The sequence below is a fragment of the Camarhynchus parvulus genome, chromosome 8 (assembly GCF_901933205.1).
Source record: "Camarhynchus parvulus chromosome 8, STF_HiC, whole genome shotgun sequence".
Lineage (NCBI taxonomy): Eukaryota > Metazoa > Chordata > Aves > Passeriformes > Thraupidae > Camarhynchus > Camarhynchus parvulus.
In genome coordinates, this window is record NC_044578.1 from 10,932,689 (window position 1) to 10,955,072 (window position 22,384).

The window sequence follows — 22,384 nt, forward strand, 5'->3', positions numbered from 1 at the left end:
ATAGGGTTGAGGAGGTCCTGGAGTTTTGGCATCATTAGTTACCCTGCACTCACCCACCCTGCTACTCTAACTGTTGTGGAGATGCTGGGGGTACACACAAGAACAACCACCACAAAGCTACTATCTAGGTTTAACAATTTCAAAAGCAGCTCTTACAAATTATCATCCCAGGAAAGGCAGCAATATAGCTGGGCAGCCCTGGGGCTGCAGAGCTGGGAAGAACAGCACTGAGCTACCAAAAGAAGCATGGCAGTGCTCACATGCTGCTGCCCAGGGAGACAAGCAGGTGGAGCAGGCTGTCCATAGCCATGGAGGGAGGACAAGGGGAAGCAGGTGGTGAAGAGGCACCTACCTTTTGTCAGCATTAGAAAGAACATTTCCACCTGCTGGCACCTGGGCAAGAGCTTCATGAGGTTGAACTGGAATGGGATCTCATGCACTCGAAAGCCAGGCCCCATGTCTGGATCTGCAACAGAGATGAACAGGACCACCAGCATTCCACAAACTGCTCTGGGAACTCTGACTTGAAACTGAGAACAGAGGAGCTCCTCCTTAATATCCTTTATGACTTCTACAACACCACTTGCCCAGGCACACCAGGCCTATCACTGAAGAGATGAGCTCATCTTCCACCTGCTCCTGAAGTCAGCTCCTCTCACACAATTACACAATGGTTGATGTTGGAAAGTTCACCTGCACCAACCCCCCTGCTCAAGCAAGGTCACCCTGCCACCTCTCCAGCCTAGGCAGAAAGCCTCAGTGCTTTTTTGGCCTTCCCAGGCTAAAGCCGTTTCTCTGCCAACTGAACATAAGTGCAACAAAGTGACCCACAGCCACCAAAGTCTACAAAGTTGTCAAAATACCTGTTCTGCCTTCTATGGGTCCTGAGATATTCAAGACCTAGCTGCTTCTTCACTCCATCAAGCTTGCTAGGACACAGATGGTGGACTCACCTTCAGCAGCTTTGGTGTCTGAGGGAGGGCAGACCCACTCCTTGTTCTGGCACAGCTGGCTGATGTACTCGAAGGTCAGCATGGTGGCGATGCACGCAAGGTCCCGGGGATAGAGCTGCAGTAAGCAGTTTAGGCTCAGTTTATGCAGCAGAATTATACCCACAAATGCAGAAGAAAAGAGTCTAAAAGCAAGGAGAAGGAACACCTATAATCCTGTTCCCTGAGCCGCCCTATTCTCACTCATTGCTCCCTCCTTCTCCAGCAGCCCTTTAGCCTGTTTTCACCCTGCTCAGGAGGAGTGCTGGTAGCACTACCTGCAGTCCCTGCTCTGGTCCAGCTTGCTCTCCTCCAATGGAATGATTCTTCACAAAATAATTTGTATTTTCCTAGCTATCCCAAACCAGCACTGCATCCACTACACTGCAATCAAGAAACCCTTTACGGCCAGTGGCCAGTTCCTCTTTTAGAAATCTCTTCTGTGACTAGCATTCCTATCACTTCTGGCCTTCAGTATTTACCAGCAGTTTTGTGGTGCACTTACACTGAACCCTTCTCCCTCCACAAAAGAGTCCATGCCCCTCCCCTTCCAGGGACTCACCGCTTTAGGTATTTTCTGGTACGGCAAGCCATGGAGGTGCTTCCAGTTCTCAGCACTACTGTGGACATGGCCACTCTGTGGCTCTACCCAGCACTCAGTGACCAAGTTCAGTTCTGTGTCCACTTCAATGGCCTCTACCTCTGTATCATTGTCATCATCTGTGGAAAAGCTGGAGGGAAGTCAAAAAGAAAGTCCTGTGAGGTGGCACAGACCCAGCAGCCCACTGCAGTTTCTCTCAGAGCTGTGAGAGCAGCCACAGGAACCCAAGAGTGGCAGGTGAAGCCCCAGCAACCTGGTGACCAATGACAACTGGTTATCTATACCAGATGGTGGAGATCTCCCTTCTTTCCAAACTGACTGCAAAAGTCTGGAGCTGTGACTCCACTGCCAACCCCCCTGGGAGCAGAAGAGCAGCCTCACCTGTCCTTGGTGGAGGTAGAGTGGGGCGGGAAGAGGATGTATTGGACAACACAGGTGTGCTTCTCCCTGTCACTGCTGCTCTCACTTGAGCCATCAATCTGGAGGGGAGACACTGCATGAGCCCTAGCCAGTACCCCCTTACACAGCACAGCCCCATCACACAGCTCCACTAGCACTGATGAAAAGAGGAAGCCTGTCCCAACCCCAATAACTCCTCCAGCACAGCATGCCCCTACCACAAAGCAGCTCTCTAAATGCAGATGAAGGCAGAAAAATGCCCAACCCACAAGTGGCTTTACTTTCTCCCTGTACATGTCAAGGGTGTGTGCTAGAAGCAGATGATAAATCTACCACAGGAAGGTGAATCCACCCCAGGAGCAGCAATGAGGACAGCAGCCAGGCTCACCTGCATGGGCAGCTCCAGCACCATGTTGATAATGCCATCCCCACTGGATGCAAAGTGGAAACCCTCTGACAGACGAACCCTTGCAACAGAGAGGAAGTCAGACCTGCAGGACTTCTCCATCCATACTGTAAGCTTTAAATGCAAGAATAACTGTACCCTTCACCCCAAAACACTGTCCTTCTCAAGACAGGGAGCTGCACACAGAGAATGGGGAGATATGACACTGCCAGAACAGTCTGTGTGAAGATCAGCACACACCAGGTACAATAACACCTCTTGCCCTCTTGCGTGTTTTCCAGGACATTTTCTCTCATTTTCTCCAACTACACCTGCAGAACTGGGTAAAGCACTGACCCAAGTGGCTCTAGAAGCTGTGTACAGGACCAAAACCCTCTGCACAGCAGCTTTAACTCTAACCTATTATAAGGCCTTATAAATGTAATAAGCAAGGTTGACCTTGCTTTCCCTGTACCCCCAGGACCAGCTTGGAGAGAGGACACCTGTCAGGTGTGCAACTTACTCTGTGAGTGTGGAAAGGAGCTGGGCCACAGCAGTGATGGGCACGGCTGGTGCCAGTCCTGACTGGACACTCCAGATCCAGCGCTGGTGGTAGAAGTAGCGGGACAGGGAAGCCAGGGTGGAGGAGGCGGTGCGATTGGCCACCATGGTGAGGGGACCAGACACGGGGGGGTGCTCCAGGTTCAGGATGAAGGGGGCTCGATAGTCAGAAGGCAGCTTCTCATACCTAGGAGAGGGCAGAAGTGTGGCATGCTGATATGGAAAAAAATTTTTTTTTTTTGTTTAGGATCAGTGCTGTCTGGATTCACAACCCACTTGTTGGGCCCAGGACAATCTTCCAACAGCAGAATGTGCTGGCCCAGCACAGGATCCTACTCAGAGAGCAGTACCTAAATTACTTCCACACTGTACTTCATTAGGAGTGATAAATTTGCCTGTCCACCAAGAATCCCTGCTACAACTCACAGCCATGCAACCCAAACCCATCCCAACAAGCACCAGTTTCATTCACAGCACTCTCATCCTACAACTGGCAGCACCATCCACAGATCTTCCTCCTTTCCCCTTCACAGGGCAAGGTGACAGCCTGGTACTCCATCCCTACCTGATCAGCAGCTTCTCCAACGGTTTGTGCAGCACAACAAGGCAGGGTCTGTCTGAGAGGGCTGACTGAGCCCCAGCCACAGGTGGGGACTTGGAGGGAGAACTACTGCCCAACATTTTCCTCTTTGCTTTTGGAGTTGCCTCCTTGCTCTGGACCCTGTGGGGAAAGCGCAGCTGCAAGATTCGGTCCCGTAACTCGTCCACTATCTGTCATGGCAAAAGCAAAAGGCAAACATGACCAACTTTGTCTGGAGACATCAACTACTCAAAATAAGTGTCTAGAACAAGAGTTTGACCAAAAGGAACAGAACACTCCTTGAAGACACAGAAGAGCAGGAGTTAAAGGCAATTTTACTTCTGAGGCACTAGCAAGACCAAGATCAAGATGACACAAGGATCTCTGGTCCCTATTTTAAGTATTTTTAAAAGCAAAAGGAAGATTAAAAAAACCCTAGAGACTATTTCAAGGCTGAAGAAGTTGCCTTCCACAACTCAGATTAAAAACAAATTAATTGCATGCCAGCTCCTCCACAGATGCAGTCCAAGCATGCACCCTCATTCTTCCCTCCTCCTCTCCTCAACAGCCTACAGTAAATGTAAACTAGTCCATATCAGCTGTGGGAACAGCTACAGCTCTGTCTTATGTATTCCCCCACTACTGCGTTCATTTGTCAAATCTCTGTGGCAAAAGGTTTCAGGAGCCTGAGCTATTTTTTAGGTTATTTTTTTCCAAGATACTTTCACAATGACTTCCTGATTACTCTTTTAAGCTTTTAGTAGCTCTGAATATAGTTCAACCCACATCAGCATCTGATTCCCACAATAGCCCAGTGTTTTCTTTGAAATTTCTATAGTTAGATTTCTTTTCATGATCTCTGTTCAACTTTTTTCAATTTTTATTACCACTGTAGTTAAACAGAAGAACAGCAGCTCTCCATCTTCCTCAACATTAACTATTTCAGTAACTTTTCTCATCATTACTATGTCTTTTTCAAGGAAAGGAACGTCTCCAAACCCAAATATTAAACAAGAGCTCTTTCCTGCACTGCACTGCCACTTGGGTCCCCTTCATGGTTTCATATTGATATCACAGAATCACTAATGGTATTTAAGCTCCCAAATCCCACTATTTTGCAGTTATCCATACTGGTTTCCAGCCAACACTGTGCTGCTTAGGGTGTCACCAAAGCACAGAGGCTGAAATAGCTTTGTGCCACCTGCACATTTCCTCAGCTCATGTTACCTTTCTGCAAATGAGTTCCCTACCCTTTGACTAGAAAAAAGATTGGGAAAATCACAAACAGCTTCTGCTGTGATGAAACAGGGCGCTTTTTCAATTTCCTTCCTTTGTTCCCCAAGGCAGTTTGCTTTATGACATCCCATTCCTACAGTTCTACAGTCATGCCCTATGCAAAGTCTCACCAAAAAGCTTTCTGAAAGTCAACTGTATGAGGTGCTTTCCCTCCCTTCAGCATTGGAAATTTGAACTGCTCAGCACAAAACCCCCTTTCCTTTAAACAAGGCAGGCTAAGTTCTACTGCCATCCTCCACACTGAGTAATTAATCAGCTCTATAGCAGGCAAAAAAAATATTATGGCTGATACAATTTATGATCTACATATAGTTCCTGCTGCAATGACCTGGAGCTTGCCCACAGCGCAGGGTACGGTGCCTGTCTCATACCTTCTTCATGAAAGAGATATTAATTTGCACCTGTCAGAGGGAATTCCTTCAAAAAAACCTGTCACTTGGCATTACCAAGCCCACATGTTGACTCAGCACCAGTGCCCAAGTCCTGGATCCCCTAAAGTCATGGAAGGTCAGATCTGCCAGAGTGCCAGAACATTTAGCATTATCTGGGTTCATTATCTCAGAAAGAGATGGCCCTCCCCATGTTTGTTAGCTTCTCCTCAGACTAGTCTCTAATACTAAAGCTAAGCTAGACAAACCAAAGATTTCTTTCATCAAGATAAAAGATCTAGATTTAATGATAAACCTCTTGTTTATATTAAAAAGTTCACACAGTTTAATAGCAGGATATCTTTCTCATGCTTTACCTAGGAACACTTAGACTTGTCTCAGCCATTATAACTGGGGAATGAGTTCACACAGCAACTCCACCTTTTGCATCTGACTAGGGCAGCTCATTTATTTTGATACAAAAAAGTTATTAAAGTCTATCTGACAGACTTTTATCCTGAAAACATTTCCTAGGTACTAATTTTTTTCTCTCCCTGTACTGCTTATGTGGGGCATTGTTTGCATTTTAACTATTAACTTCCTCCCTTCCCAACAGATTCAATGTACATGTACTGGAAGAGATAGCCCAGGGAACATGTAGTTCATCTATCACAGAGGTCTTTGCAGATGAGTCAGACAAGTATCTGCTGTTCTTTACAGATGGTATTGATTGTGCTTTGGTCAGAAGGATAGACTAGATAACCTCTGAGTCATTTCAAGCCCCACAACTGAATTAAGCAGTGGGAAAAACATCCATGTGACCAGCTATTCTATTGATCTTCCAGTCTTTGGGTTTAGATCTTTCACAGACTTAACAAACAAAGTTTGTCCCAAATGACCCTTTCTGTTACAGTAGATTCAAACCCATCTAAGCCTTAACGTGGTAGTTGTTATTAGAGGGTAGCTGCCTACAGTGTTGCCTGTGATCTACCCCTCATTTTCCCATTCAGAACTTCTTGCTCTGCTCCTACCCCATGAAGCAGACAGGCAGCTCTCACCTTGTTCCTGGCCTGTGCAGGTGTGCCAATGGGGAAGCCCAGCCGGAGAACCATGCAGGGAGCTTTGGAGATGATTCGTACCACATAGAACGAGGAAGGGGTAAGATCCTCAGACCTATGGAGGAGGGATCAGGACAAGGCTGAAATGGCATGGATCTTGCTGCTCTGACATGGCAGACCAAGCAGAGATCTGCTCCACAGAGCCCAATAGCGCACACAACCTCACAGTAACACATATCGGTTCTAGCATGCAGAAACCCCTCAGCTGGCTTCCCTCTCCCTCCGGGCTGCACCTGAACACAATGGAACAGTTCAGAAGCTGCAGGATTTCATACCCCCTTGTCTAGCTCTCATCCTCTCCTGTAAACGTCTGCTTCAGGCCCATAGCCACATACTGGTCTAACCAGCTCCTTGGTCTGGCCACAGGCCCAGCTCCCCCACAGCACTGGCTTAGAGCACTCACCCATGGATCAGCTTGACATAGGAGTAGCCCTCCACCAGCACGAAGCTGCTCCAGTCACGCAGCAGGGAGGTGAGCGCCGAGTGCGAGATGCGGCACTGGATGGTGCTGTAGCGCCCGTTGTTGCCCGGCGTGTGCAGGTGCTTGGGCACAGGCCTGCAGGGTGGGACACACAGTCATTTCAGAGCTGCAGTATCTCTCCTTCCCCCACAACCCAGAGGTTTTGCTACATCCATCCTACTCTGACTGGTCCATCAGCCTTTTTTCCTCCACAGCAGCCAATGAATAAGCATCTCCTCTAATCAAGCACTGGGGAGAGTCACACTTCTGAGTACACTGGGATTTCCACACTGCAGAGAGCACATCCCTTGTATCCTATCTCCCTCCATGCAATATACGACTGATATTCACATTACTCTGCAACTAGGACCAGCCTCGGGAAAGCAATGCTTTTGGGAAAGACATTTTCCAGCAGCAAACTGTGGGTTAGCTCCCAAATGAATGGTCCCATATGCCCTGCAATTGGGAAATCAAAACCCAAGAAGGACTTGAGAAACAATTTATTGTTTCAATCAAAGATGAATTCCCACCATACTGCCCCTCTCAGATAAACAAACCTTTAGCATCCATCAGGCCCCACAAGTGAGACCCTTCCCTGGGCCATAGGCACCTGCTGCAAGTCCTGGACACCCTGTTTTCCCAGGCTGGCCCACAGTGAGCACACAGCTCAGCCCTGCCCATTACATACGTGTCATGCTCCAGAAGGACAACTATACGATGCATGTGCAGCCACCTCTGCCAGAAGTTGGCATCCATGGAAAGGATGGGCTTCCAGTAGGAGGCAAACTGGGAATGGCTTGAGTCAGAACCACTGTGCTGCAGAGATAATACCTGAGAAAATGATGGGACAATATTCAGCACAAAAGTTCTCCACCCAGAGAGAGCAAGAATTTCTCCAGCAGCTGAGCTGTTGCAGACTAAGAAGGTCACATCTCTGGCTTTGGGTAATTTCCTCTGAACAGAGTAAGTGTGCTCACATTGAAACAGGCAGTACAGTGTAAGCAAAAATAAATTAGGCTCCTGAAATGTCAAGTTAATTAGGAATTTAACTACTTAGCATCAAGTAAATCAACCGTGAAAAAGATAGCATATGTAATGGTGTGCCTTCTGATTGAGAGGGGGATATATGGCTTGTGTCAGCAAAGTAATTAAACACTGAGATTACTCATCTGAAAGTGCTCAGGCAAATAGGGTGCCAGAATAGGTGGCATTGGGCAACTCTGATAGGTTTATATGGTGACATTGATTCCACCAACTACAGCAACTCTGCTGACATAGAAATACAGTGGTGGTTACCCATAAGATGGGATGTTCCAGATATACCGTGGGATACATAGCCCTGCATAGGGAAAATGCACTAGGCAAACCTAAAAAAGAGCTTAAGGCAATAAAATAAAAGGGATAGTTCTCTGAAGGTAAAGCTCCCCTAGCCTTAAGATCTGCTAGTCCTCTTCCATCTATGCCAAGGACACTGGTGGCAGGGAACAGATAATATGCTGGCTCTCCTGCTTAGTGAGTTTCAATGAGTTTGAATTTTGCAGTGGAAACTATTAGCTCATATTTTGTTTAGTTCTGCTGTGCAGATGACAAGTATCTCTCTTGCACCTTCCACATGAGTGCTCAGAGCAATGAGCCTATTAAACAACTATTCAGCACATCGTGCATCTTCACCTGACAGTACTGAGCTACGTCTCCAGGGCACTGGCTGCACAGCCAGCAGCAGCTCAATGCCTATGGGGTATCCACTGAAAAGGCACAGCAAAAGCAAATGTGTCAGCCTTCCCATCAGTCTAACACACCACAGCACTGCAGGAGAAGGTTTCACAGTACACTTAGGAGACTTGCTGCTGGGCTTAGAGGTGTAGCTGCAACAATGAGGACATAGGGTGATGTCTCAGAGGGGGAAATGTATGGCATGGGATGCTCACTGCACCACACCTGAACTCTCAGACTGAGCAGGATAAGATGAAGACAAGATAAGCAAGAGATTAAGCCTGAGTACAAGAATAGGCAGGGGAGACAGCCTGCCCCATGTTAAACAGAGAGAGAGGGAACATACCGGAGTGGTGGAGCCTGGGGGGATGTAGAAGAGGGGCACCCCATTCTTGGTGCTCTCAGGAATGGTAAAGTGTTCTGGGACTGTGTCAAAAGACTGCAGATGTACCAACATCTGATCTGTTTGGTTGATGCTGGAAAAGAAGAGGCAGTTAGCCACAAAAGCCCACGCTCTCCCCCTTGCTGCCCCAGTCAGCCCTGGGCTTGCACACACATCACTCTCTGTATCCTGGGAGCCCATCTACACCAACAGAGCTTTACAGGGAGTGCTGTGATTCCATGTGTTAAAGGGGCTCCAGTGTAGAAGCCTCACACATACAGAGGATAATCAGAGCTGGAAATTAAGTGCTAGAAGAGGAATCTGCTGGATAGCTGGGAGTAACAGTCACCCTGGCCAGGAAACAGTTGTGACCCACAAGCACTTCAGCCCCAGAGACACGTGTGATTGTTTGCTGCTCCCAGTGTGACCATGCAGCTGCACGGGTGTGCTATAAGAACACATGACCTCCATGGGATGGCAGTCAGAGGCAAGGTTTGCATCCCAGGATCCAGATCCAAGAGCAGCAATACCTTTACCCTGAAGCATTCTTACAAACTAGATCACAGACCAATTGAAATCTTTTCCTTGGCTAGACAGCAAGCTTGTAATCAGTCATGAGTCATGCCCCTTCCTCAGAGCACATTCCTTTTGAACCCTGGTTTGGGATGGCCACCTGCAAAACCCTCATCCTAGCATGCCAAGGAAGGAATTACTTGGTGGCATTGGAAACTGCTGGGCATGGTGCAGCTCACCTCTGCAGGGTATTCCAGAAGCGCCGGATGACTGTGGTGCGGTACAGACTGGTGATGGGCTTCCTCATGGTGCAGCTGATGTCGTGCAAAATGTCATAGCTCCCCTCCATTGTCACTTCCACCCAAGTGCTGCGTTTTGATGGGTCCAGGGGCCAGGGTGTCACAGCTAAGTATTCAATCCTCATGTTATGCTTCCAAAGCAGCACCAGTTTCACCTCCAGCTGAGACCCACCTGCATGGGAGCAGAAGAGAAAGTTCAGGTGCTTGCCCTGCACACATCTGGGCATTATCTCTGACCAGGGATTTATGAGTACCATGAGATTGTTTGATTGCTGAGGGGAACAAAGCAATCTAACAACTGTTTGCTTTAGCTGGTCACTCTCTCTCCTCTCCAACTGAGGGAGGCTTTGCTTGCACTGAAGCACTTGGCAAAGAGTTTGCAATTCTTGAAATGTACATGTACTACCTACACTAGAGAAGGTAACTGAAACTCAGAGGAGGTGCTGACATTTGCAATGGCCTCTCTTCTTCACAGCCTCGTCTTTGTTTCCAAGAAAACTGGTTTTTTGCACAGATGAGCAGGGCCATTCAACTATAAAGTTTTGTCATCCACACTGCAGAGTTAATGCATCCCATCGCAGAAACACACCTATCTGATGGACACAAATCACAAACAACCTGGAAGATGAGGCCTAATTTTTGAATTAATCTCTACTCATCCTGCACAGACTGAAATTCTAGATTGCATGAAATACAATCTTCAAAGCTTCTCACCATGTTTACCTTCTCTTCCCAGAGTTAAGATGTTAAGAATTAATATTCACCTACTCTTCTTTTTCCTTTAAGCGAGCCTGTCTAACAAGATTAACAGAAACACCTGACAGCAGGCCTCACTGAGCCAAAAGAGCAGAGAACTATCCCACTCCTGCTGACTGTGCATGTGTATTTGTACTGAAACATCACAGGGAAACACATGACCACGCTGTGATTTCAACTGCTCCATCATCTATTCTATGTCCAGCCTGCTCTATAGTTTGCCAGACTTGCAGGGTTTGTGTGATAAGTGATTGGATGTGCTGGAAACCTTCTGAACAGATCATCAGCCTGGATGCTCTGTTTCCTGCAGAGTTGCATTTGCTGCTGTCATAGGCACATCATGCCACCCCCTTCATGGGCTGATTGAGCTTCACTTTAAAGCCATCTTTTTGCTCTCATGGTCCCTGCAGGGAGGCACCCTCCAAGTACTCTTACCCCATCAACGTTTAGAAAAATCCTTCCAGAGTACATGCCAAATTCATGCTTGGTTGTTCTTTTGATTAATTATTTTATTCTGAGGAACTTCATTTCCATAACATTGACAAGGAGTGTGCAGTACTAAGAAATCCATACCCAGCTTCAGCTGTTGCTGCGGCAGAACATTCATTCCCCTTAACACACCCAGACCTTCCTGCACCTTAAGAATTCACCTTTCTTGAACAAAGATGATCAAAAGTGTATACTGTATTTTACCTGTACTTAATCTGGGGGATTAGTAGGATTTTATTTAAAGTCAGTAATATTTTCTACAATGGATGGTTTGTGTTACCACAAATGCACTTGCCAGGACTGCACCATCTGTTGTTTCCTATGAAGATTGTCTTGTTTATCAGAGAAGCTAAACAAGAATTTATAGATTCATCTCCTTTTATTTCATACTGTCACCTCGCTTTTATTGCTTTAGGGCTCATCCATTGCTTTCTGCACAACATTTTGGTTCTCATAATAAAGCCTTTCTACTTCATCAACAGCAAACATGACAAGTAAATTCCCACATTTTTGCTTAGATCACAAATGAAAATATTTCCTACTTCCACTTCTGTTTCGATTAGTCATTCTGGCTTCACTCCTGTGATCCCACACAAGCAAAACTAAAAATGCAGGCAAAATATCTACTTAGTTTGAAGTTACATCTAGATTAATCTTTAGGGTTTTTTTACTACAAAGCACTATCTTTCTGGTTCCTGAGTTAATAGCAAATAAAATTTTTTCTACTTTGATTTCCTTCACAACGTCCAGCTCTGATTTTTTCAGAAAGCTCACTTTGTCCCCCTGATTCCTGTCACTAGAGAACAGCCATTCTCACTGCTCAGCTAGCGCCCAGCCAGTTTTGGTGCTGGACTGATTCACAGAGGAAGACTATATTTTGAAAACTGTCCTCCAGGCTGCCCTCAACACAAAATGGTCAGCGAGAATTTGTTTTTTGTTACAGAGGGAGATCCCCCAACGATGTCCCAGAAAGTAAAAGAACTGGGCTCCATTACACACCATGACCCCGAAGCTTCTTTCCTTTCCACACCTTCCAATCCTTTCCTCTTCACGTGCACTTCTGCATTCCTAAATAACCAAGTTGCCTCCTAAATACCTAAATATTTAAAAATCAAACAGTGAGGGTAACCAGAGTACTTATAAATATCACAAACAACCTCTCCAGGCAACTCTGAGCACAAAGCTAGCTTTTTATTCTATTTTGTTTTTGGTAAAGTGAAGGAGAAAACTGACAGTTTCAAAGTCCACAGCTGCACTTTTTTCCTCTTGCTTCACAGCCAGCTGGCTCCTTAACAGTCTTTAATTGGCAAGTTTTGGCAATCCAGGTTAATTAACTGTTCTTTGTTATACACTTCTCTGTAGAATGGCTCAGAGAACCCTGATTAGCCAAACATGCTTTTCCTTAGCAAAGGCAGTGCTGAATGTCTAAATGTCTTGAATAATTTCTCAACTCTACTTTAACCTGTTAGTTCAGCAAATTTTTCACCAACTCCCTAGAGCATTTAGCCTTTCCCAAGTATTAAGTAACATTATCTGCTACTAGTCTGAAGGCTGCATAGAAATACACTCCATGTTTTTGAAACCTCTGACATTTCATTTTAAAATTTCTTCTTAAAAAATACACAGAAATTATTTCTGGCTTCAAAGAAAGAAAAAAGTAAAGAAGAATGGAGATTATTATCATGCGTGTTTATCTTGCTCTTACTCCTCCCTGTACACCTGCCCATAGTTATTCACCACAGAAGGTCACTCTGATCCAGCAGCTGCTCTTCTGCTCTCTGCTCTTGTAAAAATGGGAGACCAATCCATTTAGCATTCCAAGGAGTAAAAGCCAGCAGGCAAATACCTGGAGGAAAATGCAGGGAGCATGGTAACACATGGTGATATTTTTAATACATTCCTCCAGAGTGCAGGAATTCACTGCTTTACAATATCCTGTCCCAGAGGTTGTAGCTATACCTTCGTTCAAAAAGATACAACATGAACTTGTCTGACTGCTTTTTGAATGATTCATACCTGGTGAATGCTCTTCCAGCATTTCTATACAGGACTACACAGTCACCAAAAACACTTCAGCATTGCTGCCAGATTAAAGAGAAAGGCTTTTTATCCAGCACTGTTCAAGCTGTAAGTGAACTTGTGCACAGAAGAATAAAAGACACTGAGGACAGGAATGGACTTTTCACACTGTTTCACAGACATTCCTAGCCAAGGAGAATGCAATGGATCTCATCTGCCTGGATTTAAGGGAAGTAATCTCATGCCTCACCTACATTAGTGAAAACAACCTGCAGACATTACTAGAACAGCTGTCGTCTCACTTGGAAAATTTAGCAGAAAATTCCTGAAACAAGAATTACTTTTAACAGAAACTTCTTGAAACAAGAAACTAGAGAGATTCATATAAGACCAACTTTAAGAATTACCACCTAATATGATTGCTAGCAATCTTCCCCCCAAAAAGGTGATTTAGATCCATGCAGTTTGTAAGATGCATCAAGGCAAATGAACTAAAATTGCCAGGTATCACAGAGGAACAGGTAGGAGAACTGAGCAAGATAAACTTAGGAGTAATATCACATGAAAGACAGCACATTTAGGGACTACTAAACAAACAAAACCCAAAAAACACCCCCAAGGACTCATCAGCTGAAAGAAAAGGTGTGTGAAAGACTCAAGGATTTCTGCAATATAGTCATGGAGAAAGTCCACGTGATTCCCCATCTATCAGATTTGGTATTCTACTTCAGAAGCAGGGAAATATTAACACTGCTGAACAAGGCATTGATTAAACCACACTTACTGCACTCTTATCAACTGTTTTGAGAAATGTGAGATCAAACTGAAAAGAAAACAACTTAAGGGAAAAAATATAAGAGCTATTAACCTGAATAAACAACACAGCCTGCCCTTACAAAAGAAAGGTGAAATATTGGCTTGCTTAATATTAACCTGCCAAAAGGTAGGTTAAAAGGAGAAAGATGTTGTTAAATATGTTTGTGCAAGTCAGAGAAGGAGGATAAAGTTAATTAAAGATAATAGTCACACAGGTCTAGCTTGGCCTTGGGGAGTTTAGAACGGAAGCTAAAGAAAGAGCAAGGAAGTTCTGGGACAGTCTTCCAACCAGAGCAGGGGCAGAAGGGATTTATATGTTTTTCAGACAGATCACGGTAAATTCACAGAAAACATCACATGGCAAGTTTAGAATGGTTTTGGAGTTAGATCACAGAATGATTGTCTGATATAAAACACATTCTAGAGTACTAACAAGCTTGCTTTTGGATTTTTTCATCTCCCCTTCAGTTAAAGTATTATCACTAGTCATGGCTGGAGATAGAAATTTAGGTGGGATTTACTGGCACTCCTAAGGATAATCAAACTCCTCAAGGTCCCCAGCCAGCAGCTAGTTCTCACACTCCAGGTGCCATGTCTAGTGAGTCAGGTAAGAGAACAGGATCACTGGAAGGTTTCATAGTCTTCTAGAATTGGTTATGGTCCTAACTGATCTGACATTTTCACCTAACAATATCCTTGTTTTGCCCAATTTCTTCTTTTGGAAGACTGTAGTTTGGAGGCATTAAGTCTGTTGTACCAAAGGGCTCAACTTCATGTTAGTATTTTGGAGTGCATCTAGCAGAGAATAGAAAGGGATGAAAAAAAGGAGAACTACAGATGAAATCCCAAAAAAACTCTGCAAACCCCAGTCACTAGTTTCTCTTCAGTTGTGGGGAATCACTTCCAAGATACAGAGCATCACTGGCTGTCCCTCCCCAGAGGATGAGCCTGGCAAGGGCATAACCACACAATATTGGGCAGCCCTACATCAGGCGATTATTCATGAAAACAGAGTTTGGGGAAAATAGCTCCTTCCTCCACAACACCATCACTGCTGAGACAGCAGACCAGTGCTTTCCTCTCAGCAGCTGAGAACAGAGCCCCAGCTGTGTCCAGCCCCCAAGGCAGCAGTCACCTTTGGTGATGTTGACCTCCCGGATGCTGTAGCCCTCGCGCAGCCGGACCGAAACGATGCTGACGAGGTCAGCGTGCACCTCCTTCTCCGTGTGCTTCTTCCTCCGCATCGCCAGAGCAGGGTTGCTGCTTGCAGACACCAGGTGCTCGTTGAACAGCCTGTGCTGGGACACTGCAAATGGCAGAGATGGGTTTGTGAGGGAGCAGCTCCCCTGAGCCCCATCCTGTAGGAACAGGTCTCCCCAAGAGCTTCATATAAGCTGCCAGGAACACTTGCTCGCCTGAGGAACAGTACATCCTTCAGGCACCACCTACACTCACTCCCGATTTTGCAATACTGCAAACAGGTTCATTAGTGTGGCCAAGAGGCCTGGGAAAGGGACAGGGTGCGGTGTCAGGCACTGCTTCCTCTCGGACAGCTTCTGTGACAAGGCACGCGCTGGAATTCCACATTCAGCCTAGACAGGCAGAAACTGCACATCTGTTTCAACAGTCATACACAGCAAGCTTTGGGGCTTTACTGATTTCCCTGGAAAACCCTGAGCTCCCAGGTGCTTTTTAAAAGGTATCAGGATGTGGAGCTTAAACCACTAACAGCTGATCTTTTTAAGATTCAACATTTTCAAGTCCCAAGCCAGTTCTCTTCAAACTTGCCACTTAATGTGGCTTCTGCTGCCAAGTTACAGAAAGAGCAGATGGCACCAGCATATCACTGGGACATGAAAGGGTGTCTCCATGTCTTACTGGTAACTAAACTAATCTCTCTTGGCACACTCTCAGTCACTAACAGTCACAAAATAAGAACAACCAGGAGAGGCACTTGGGACAGTTCTCAGGGGTCTAGTTTTTCTATCCAAACCACCATCTGCAAGCCCTGTTAGGACAAGCTCTCCAGAACATCCCCACCTGCAAGCTAGCCGGCGTGCACAGAAGGGTGAGCAAGAGCTTCCAACCCCCTCCACGTCCCAACACAGTGGGCCTAACTGCAGATTGCTGAGCTAGAGGAATGGTGGAAAATGGGACGTTTGTTTTCCCTGGTCCACCCAATTCCTGGAACCCAGAGGGGAGGCTGTGTGACCCATTGTGCCCACAGCCTATAGAAGGCATGACAAGGGAGAGTATCAGCATAATCAAGCCTGGGGAGTCATCCCAAAGAGAGGTGCTCAAAGACATCCATCTACTGGAACAAGAACATGCACATTCCTCACCACAGTAATATTCTGGATTCAGGGACTCCCCCGTACGCAGAAAGGAGTACAGCAGAAATGCCTTGTGATACACATTCAGATCCAGGCTCAGGGGATCCAGCTCAGGGCATGTAGAGAGGTAAGCACCAAAAGTGGCCATGGCAATGAATTTCATCAGTTCCACATTGGGAACGTGTCCAAAGCTGCAATCGTAGGAGTAGACACCGCCCACCTATGGGATGGACAAAGGAGACACCTGAGAGAGAACAGCAGTGCTGAGAACAAAGCAAACAGCTGGTCAAGGACCCACACTTCTCCTCTGGAGGCGAATGCCACCATCACCAACTCACCTCTGTCCCTTTGGTACCCACACTGTAGCAGCAGACATACCTGCACAAAGGAGCAGGCCACAGTGCCACTGCGCAGCTGGTTCAGTAAAGTCTCACACACAGCCACGTCGGGGACACTGGTCACACCATCCGTAATTATTATAATACCTGTAAACGAGGCAGCACCTTAGTGCCATCTTCCATCTCAAACAGCTATCATTCTCCCAGGAAATCTACCAGACAAAGTTTAGGCAGAGCAAAAGTAGAAGGAAAATCCTGAGGCTGAGCAAACATCCTGATTAGGTACAGCACAGCACGCAGAAAAGGCACAGCTCTTCACACCCCAGGTTGCCCTGAACCACAGTCACAGCTGTGCTGCCTCACAGACTCCCCAACACTGACACACAGCACTTGGCACAGTGTGGTCCTCCCCATTCCCACCACCAGAAAAATTTTCCCCCAGAATGCAGGGTAAATGTCTCAGTTGAAATTTCATCCCTAACAGAAAGGTCCATGCACACACCAGCCCTTATAACATTAACCTCAGCCTATGGCAGGAGGAACACAACCCTTCACAAACAACCAGGCCAACCTTAACCCCGAGGACGCAGCCAACCTGCGCTGGAGTTGGAGGGCAGCAGCTGCAGGGCCAGGATCCCTTGCCGGACCATGCTGACCAGGCCAACATCAGCAGTGACCACAGACACACTGGGCTTCCTCCCAGATGACTCCTGCACGTCACCAGGGCTCTCTTGGCTCAGGGGGGATAAATCCACCTGGAAAAGTTAAAAAAAAACCCCACAAGGCCCCATGGGGCAGATTTCAGCTCAACTCTAGTTCTCACTCTTCCAAATACCTTCAGTCTGGCAGTTCCATGGTACCCTGGAGCACTGCAGCAGACTCCATCTGTAGCTTTAACTTCCAGGTGCTCTTAAAATCCTGGTCACTTGGGCCCCTTAGAACAGCTAGGCAAGGCTGCTTGAAGGTGGAGGGACAGCATGCTCAGAGCTTTATATTAAGCTGATTTCTAATAGAAGGGGAAATTTGGGTCACTTTGGGGTCCCTAAAACTCCTCTGTGGAGCAAAGCAGTTCCCAGTTAAAGAGATGTGAATACCTCTTTCTCCCCCTGTCATTTAGAAGCTGCAGCTATTCAGCATCTACCTAATCTACTATATTCAGCCCAGAAACACTGGAGAGGCAGAGGCAGCTGCATCTCAGTTATGAAACTCTGCAGCAGAGGGGGCAAGGAGCCTCCTAAAGACAAAGTCTAGTGTCTATGCATTTAACTCAAATGGCTCTCATTATGCAGTGTTGATATAAACAAATGCAGGTAAGCTTCTGCACCTTCTATGAAAAATATCCCCTAGGCAAAGCCTGAAATTTGTATAATTACACCAGTGAGAAACCTACTGTATTCATAGTCCTTTAATCCCCACAAGGCTCTGGCAGTCCAACCCTGTAATAAAACATGGCTTTGTTTTTACTGATAATGCACAGAAGGGCTGAGACCCCCTCCCTCTACAAAGCTAGAGATGATTGGAGCTGGGAAAATAAAACTAGAACTAACTAAACTTTTGCTATGCACAAATGGGAGCAGCCTGTGCCTGTGAGCAAAAAATATTGACTGTCCATCACTTTAATTTGTCAGATGCCTTAAATTCAGACACTTGTTAACAATGATACAGCAAGTGCAACTTCAAAAGTGAAAAAAGTTTCAGTCCCTGCCCTTCCCCTGGGGCCTCCCACCTCCACCCCACAGCCTGTGGCAGGACTCACCAGTCCCTCTGGCCTGCAAGAGCGTCTCTCTCCTCCATTTGCATGGAAGAAGTTACAGGGTAGTTTACCATGAGAGAAATATTGCATCAAGCAGGAATGCATACAAAGCACTGCAAAAACACCATCTGGACTCATCAGTTGAGTTATTTACTTCCGGCAATCTATTTTCTGTTTCAGGGCCAGCAGTTTTAGCATTGAAACATACAAATTTCAGCTAGAATACGAGATTTGAAGCACTTCAGATATGCAACTGCAATACATCACCAACAGCCTCTTCATCATCTGATTCTGGGCCTTTTTTTCTTTTCCTTTTTGCCTGAACTCTAATAACTAATGCTGACTAAGGACTAAATAACCTCAGCCAGACCAGCAACGACTTTGACTGCAAGAAGATCAAAAGCAGCATGGCCAGCAGGTCAAGGGAGGTGATCTTTAAATGTCCCTTCCAACCCACACCATACTAGGACTCTATCATTAATTTGCTGATACATATATCCATGGCTACTAAGCAACATCTGTCACAGATTTCAAGGAGAACTTGAAAAAACTGGCTCTTTATTCAGCTTCATGGCCAGTTTTCATGGTAACAAAGAAGTATTTTCATTCAAGAAATGTAACAAGGGCATATTCACAGCTATTTATAGATCAATTACATGGACATAATCACCTCTCCCACCATCTTCTTCAGAGAGAAAGCACATCCTACCATTTCTCCCATGATCTACAGTCAGGCTGTCTTACAGCACATTAACTTTGGGGAAGATAACCATCCTCACCAGTCCTTCTAAACACTTAATGGTTCTGCTGCCTCAGTGTTCATGTCTCATTACTGGATCCCACAACATTATCTCACCAACTCCTTAGCTGTTCCTTCTGCACACCTATGCTGCTTTTCCTCTTGCCACCCCCCTTCATAGGGGCCTCAGAGTGCACATCTCCAGGAAGCCAAGAGAGCCCAGCTACCCCTGCCCTCCTTACCTGTGGTTTGGGTTCATACTGTTGCTGAAGCATCTCTGCCACTTTGTTTTCAAAGGCACAGAGCTGTGTGTAAACTTGGTGCAGAAAGGCCTCACGCTTCGTCTCATCCAGCTGACAGCCCTGGAACAGTACCTGGCCCAAGGACACACATGTCAGGCATCAAGTTAAGGTTTTATAGGCACACAGGAACACAGTTTTGCACAGTGAAGGTCAAACACATCCCTGACAAACACAGGTACAGCACAGGCCACTTCTCTCTGTTCCTGTTCAACAACTGCCCGTGAGCAGTGGTACCCCACGGCACTTGCTGCGCATCCCACAGCAGGCACTTACAGGACACTTTGGGAAATCTCCTTCTTGGGCAAGAAACTTCTGCTTCACTTGACTTTCTCCAGGATAAGTAGTTATTAGGGGAAAGTGATGTGGGATCACTGTTAAAAACCATTAACTGTAGCCTGATGCTTCTAAGGAAGGCCTGTTTGTTCTAATCTACCTTACCTATAGACTGACCAAACTATCTTCCAAGGGGAACAGCAAATTAAAATAAAGAAAAGAAACAATTAGAGTGGACATTACAAGAGGCTGAGTGATGTGACAGGGTAAGCCTGCCACCACAGAAACTCCCCAGGGTGACAGGCATGACACCTGTGTTTACAGATGTCACCCTGGTACAGGCAATCCCTATCCACAACCAGACACAAAGAGGATACAACATGCAGACAAAGACCTCAGCAGATTGGTGGGGTGCTGCATGTTACCCACATCCCTCAGCCTCACATGGGCAAGACCTCACTGTGACACAGGAGAAATAAATGATCACCACAGAGACTTTCCTGGATGAGCAATACATACACACATACACCTTTTCCTCCATAAAAGAAACAGAATTATCCATTTGTTCCCAGAAATGACAATTCATGGCCTCATATACAAAGTGGGAATTTAGAGAGGTTCAAAGAAGAAAAATGTAGCAACTTCAGAGTGCTCAATACAGTGCAAATAGGGGAGACACTGAGGCACAGCATGATGGTCTGCAGGACTGCTGGACAAGATGACACATGAAACATCAATGGCAAATGGAGGAATTCCTGCTACACTTACTCCAGTAGCACCTCAGAACAGACCAAAGTGATGGCTACACTTCTCAGGTACAAAACAAACCCTGGCAGAAGGCTTAGGCAGGGAGGGCTGGGGAAGGGGAGGCAGGGAACAAGCACAGACTAACAGGCTCCTCCTGTTACCACACACTTCCCCTGGTATTAGCAAAGGGATGAAATTCACCACCATAAACACATAAGTTATGTGAAAATACTGAAAGGTGGAAGAGATCAAGGATGAGCTTCAAAAACAACACTGGCCCCATAAACCAGACCCAATTTATTAAACAGACCTGCCATGACACAAGTACAATCTCACTGATAAATCTCAATACTGGGGCTGACTGCTCCCTCCAGCAAGAAGAAGCATATTCAGACCAGTGCAAAAAAACCAAGGTTTGTAGGAAGAGGCAATTATCTTTGAATTAACCACTGCTACAGAGCTGGAATAGGGAGACAAGCTTTTGGTCACACAAGCTCTTCTTGAATGCTTCAAGCTAATTAAAACAGGCAAAAAGAATTAATCGACAGAAATTAAAAACAAAAACAACCCCCAAACAACAAAACAAGAACAACAACAATAAGCACACATTCGACATGAGGCAAACATTCCCTGTGGCCCAATTCTAAGATCATGCCTGAGGGCAGCATTCTCCAGAGAAACCTCTGCTTCTTTCCCAGGAAGGAGAAGTTGCTCACACACACTTCTGCATCATGCCAGGCCATGTGTTTTAGTGAGACAAGCCTGCAGTACAACAGACAGCAGAGCCCAGCTGCCACCTGCCCCATTTCCCTTGTGCTCACAGGACACCTGCACAGTACAGCGCTGCTCACGCCGTACCAAGGGAGAGCCTGAACTTTACCTGGTGGGACTGCAGGCCAATGATGGAGGAATACACCTGGATGGTGACAAAGATTTCTGGCTGGTAGATAATGTCTGAACCGGGGATACGAAAGGGTCTTAACAATCCCACCAAGCATCGGGAAAGGGCATGAAACACTTCATCAAAAATTATCTCCCCCGTTGAGTCATCCTACAGAAACAGAGAAAGGGAACAGCTTTTTCATCTCCTAGGACCTTCAGTCTCACTGGTGGCTGTCCCACTGCGCAGAGTCAAACGCAAACATCCTTCTGCAATGGCAGCTGGATTAAAGTGACAACTCCTGTAAACAGCAGTCACACATTAAGCATCCAATGGAGAAACAGGACTTGCCATTAAGTTCCCAGCCAGGGGCACAGCCTGGCTCCCTCTCAGGAAAAGCAAAACTTCTGCAAAAGCTCAGGCTGACACTGACAGCAATAAACCTTTTCTCAGCAAATAGAAATGGGTTTCTGTTTTAATGCAGAACACTCCAGAGAGAGGCAGTTTCTGCTCTTACCACAATCCCCGTGGAAGGGCTCAGATCAAGCTCGATCACAAATCGGTACTGGCGGGCCAGGAAGGTGACCCGTGTAGAGGGCACGAGGAGGTAGGGCCTGGGCTGGACCGGCTCGTCTGGCTGCCACCCGTTAGGCAGGATGCTGAGAACATCAAGCTCATTTTCTGACTTTACCTGCCAGAACAAGCAAACGGCACATGAGAGAACATCAAGCCACACCAAAGGAAGACTCAGAGAAAGGAAAGGGGCTCAAGTGCCCTGCAGGGTGCAGGTGCTGCTGGGCGGTGCAGCAGCAGCAGCGGTGACACCGTGCAGCCCTGAGCACCAACTCACCAGCTCGGGCTCGGGCACGGCCCGGATGACCTGGTGCAGGCGGCTGAGCACCCAGGCGAGCCGCACGTTGCGGGAGATGCGATAGTCCTTCTTCATCAGGAGGAACACGTGTCCTGCCTCCTCCACCTGCGGCGGGAGCATAGCGGCCCAAGTCAGCCCCGGCGCAGCCCCGGACGGCGCCCGCGCCGCCGCTCACCCCGGGCTGCTCCGGCCCCGCGCCGCCGGCCCCACTGCTCCCCATGGCGGCCGTGTCCCTTGCGCCCGCCGCTCGGCTCGGCTCGGCTCGGCTCGGCTCGGCTCGGCTCGGCTCGGCTCGGCTCGGCTCGGCCCCCCGCCCCCTCCCGGCCCACACCCACCTCCCCGTCGGGCCGCTCGGCCGCCGCCATGTCCGCGCGGCCCCGCCCCGGAAGTGCGGCTCTCCCGGG

At 46.9% G+C, this 22,384-nt stretch overlaps 1 protein-coding gene across 6 annotated transcripts in view; it reads right to left on the minus strand.

The window, feature by feature from the left end:
* The window catches only part of SZT2 (SZT2 subunit of KICSTOR complex), a 53,828-nt gene extending 31,465 nt beyond the window's left edge, over positions 1–22,363 (minus strand). For all 6 annotated transcript variants that reach the window (XM_030953145.1, XM_030953142.1, XM_030953143.1 and 3 more), the window contains exons 1-21: positions 22,316–22,363; positions 21,960–22,085; positions 21,627–21,800; positions 21,110–21,280; positions 19,150–19,281; positions 17,011–17,170; positions 16,456–16,562; positions 16,087–16,297; positions 14,880–15,050; positions 9,605–9,836; positions 8,817–8,946; positions 7,446–7,588; positions 6,701–6,853; positions 6,238–6,352; positions 3,501–3,706; positions 2,898–3,122; positions 2,378–2,456; positions 1,972–2,069; positions 1,552–1,720; positions 954–1,068; positions 353–466 (exon numbers count right to left, since the gene is read on the minus strand). In XM_030953145.1, the coding sequence (XP_030809005.1) occupies positions 353–466; positions 954–1,068; positions 1,552–1,720; positions 1,972–2,069; positions 2,378–2,456; positions 2,898–3,122; positions 3,501–3,706; positions 6,238–6,352; positions 6,701–6,853; positions 7,446–7,588; positions 8,817–8,946; positions 9,605–9,836; positions 14,880–15,050; positions 16,087–16,297; positions 16,456–16,562; positions 17,011–17,170; positions 19,150–19,281; positions 21,110–21,280; positions 21,627–21,800; positions 21,960–22,085; positions 22,316–22,345 (3,061 nt within the window). In that variant the 5' untranslated portion in view covers positions 22,346–22,363. The remainder of the gene's footprint in view (positions 1–352; positions 467–953; positions 1,069–1,551; positions 1,721–1,971; positions 2,070–2,377; positions 2,457–2,897; positions 3,123–3,500; positions 3,707–6,237; positions 6,353–6,700; positions 6,854–7,445; positions 7,589–8,816; positions 8,947–9,604; positions 9,837–14,879; positions 15,051–16,086; positions 16,298–16,455; positions 16,563–17,010; positions 17,171–19,149; positions 19,282–21,109; positions 21,281–21,626; positions 21,801–21,959; positions 22,086–22,315) is intronic.
* Positions 22,364–22,384: the final 21 nt, after the last annotated feature.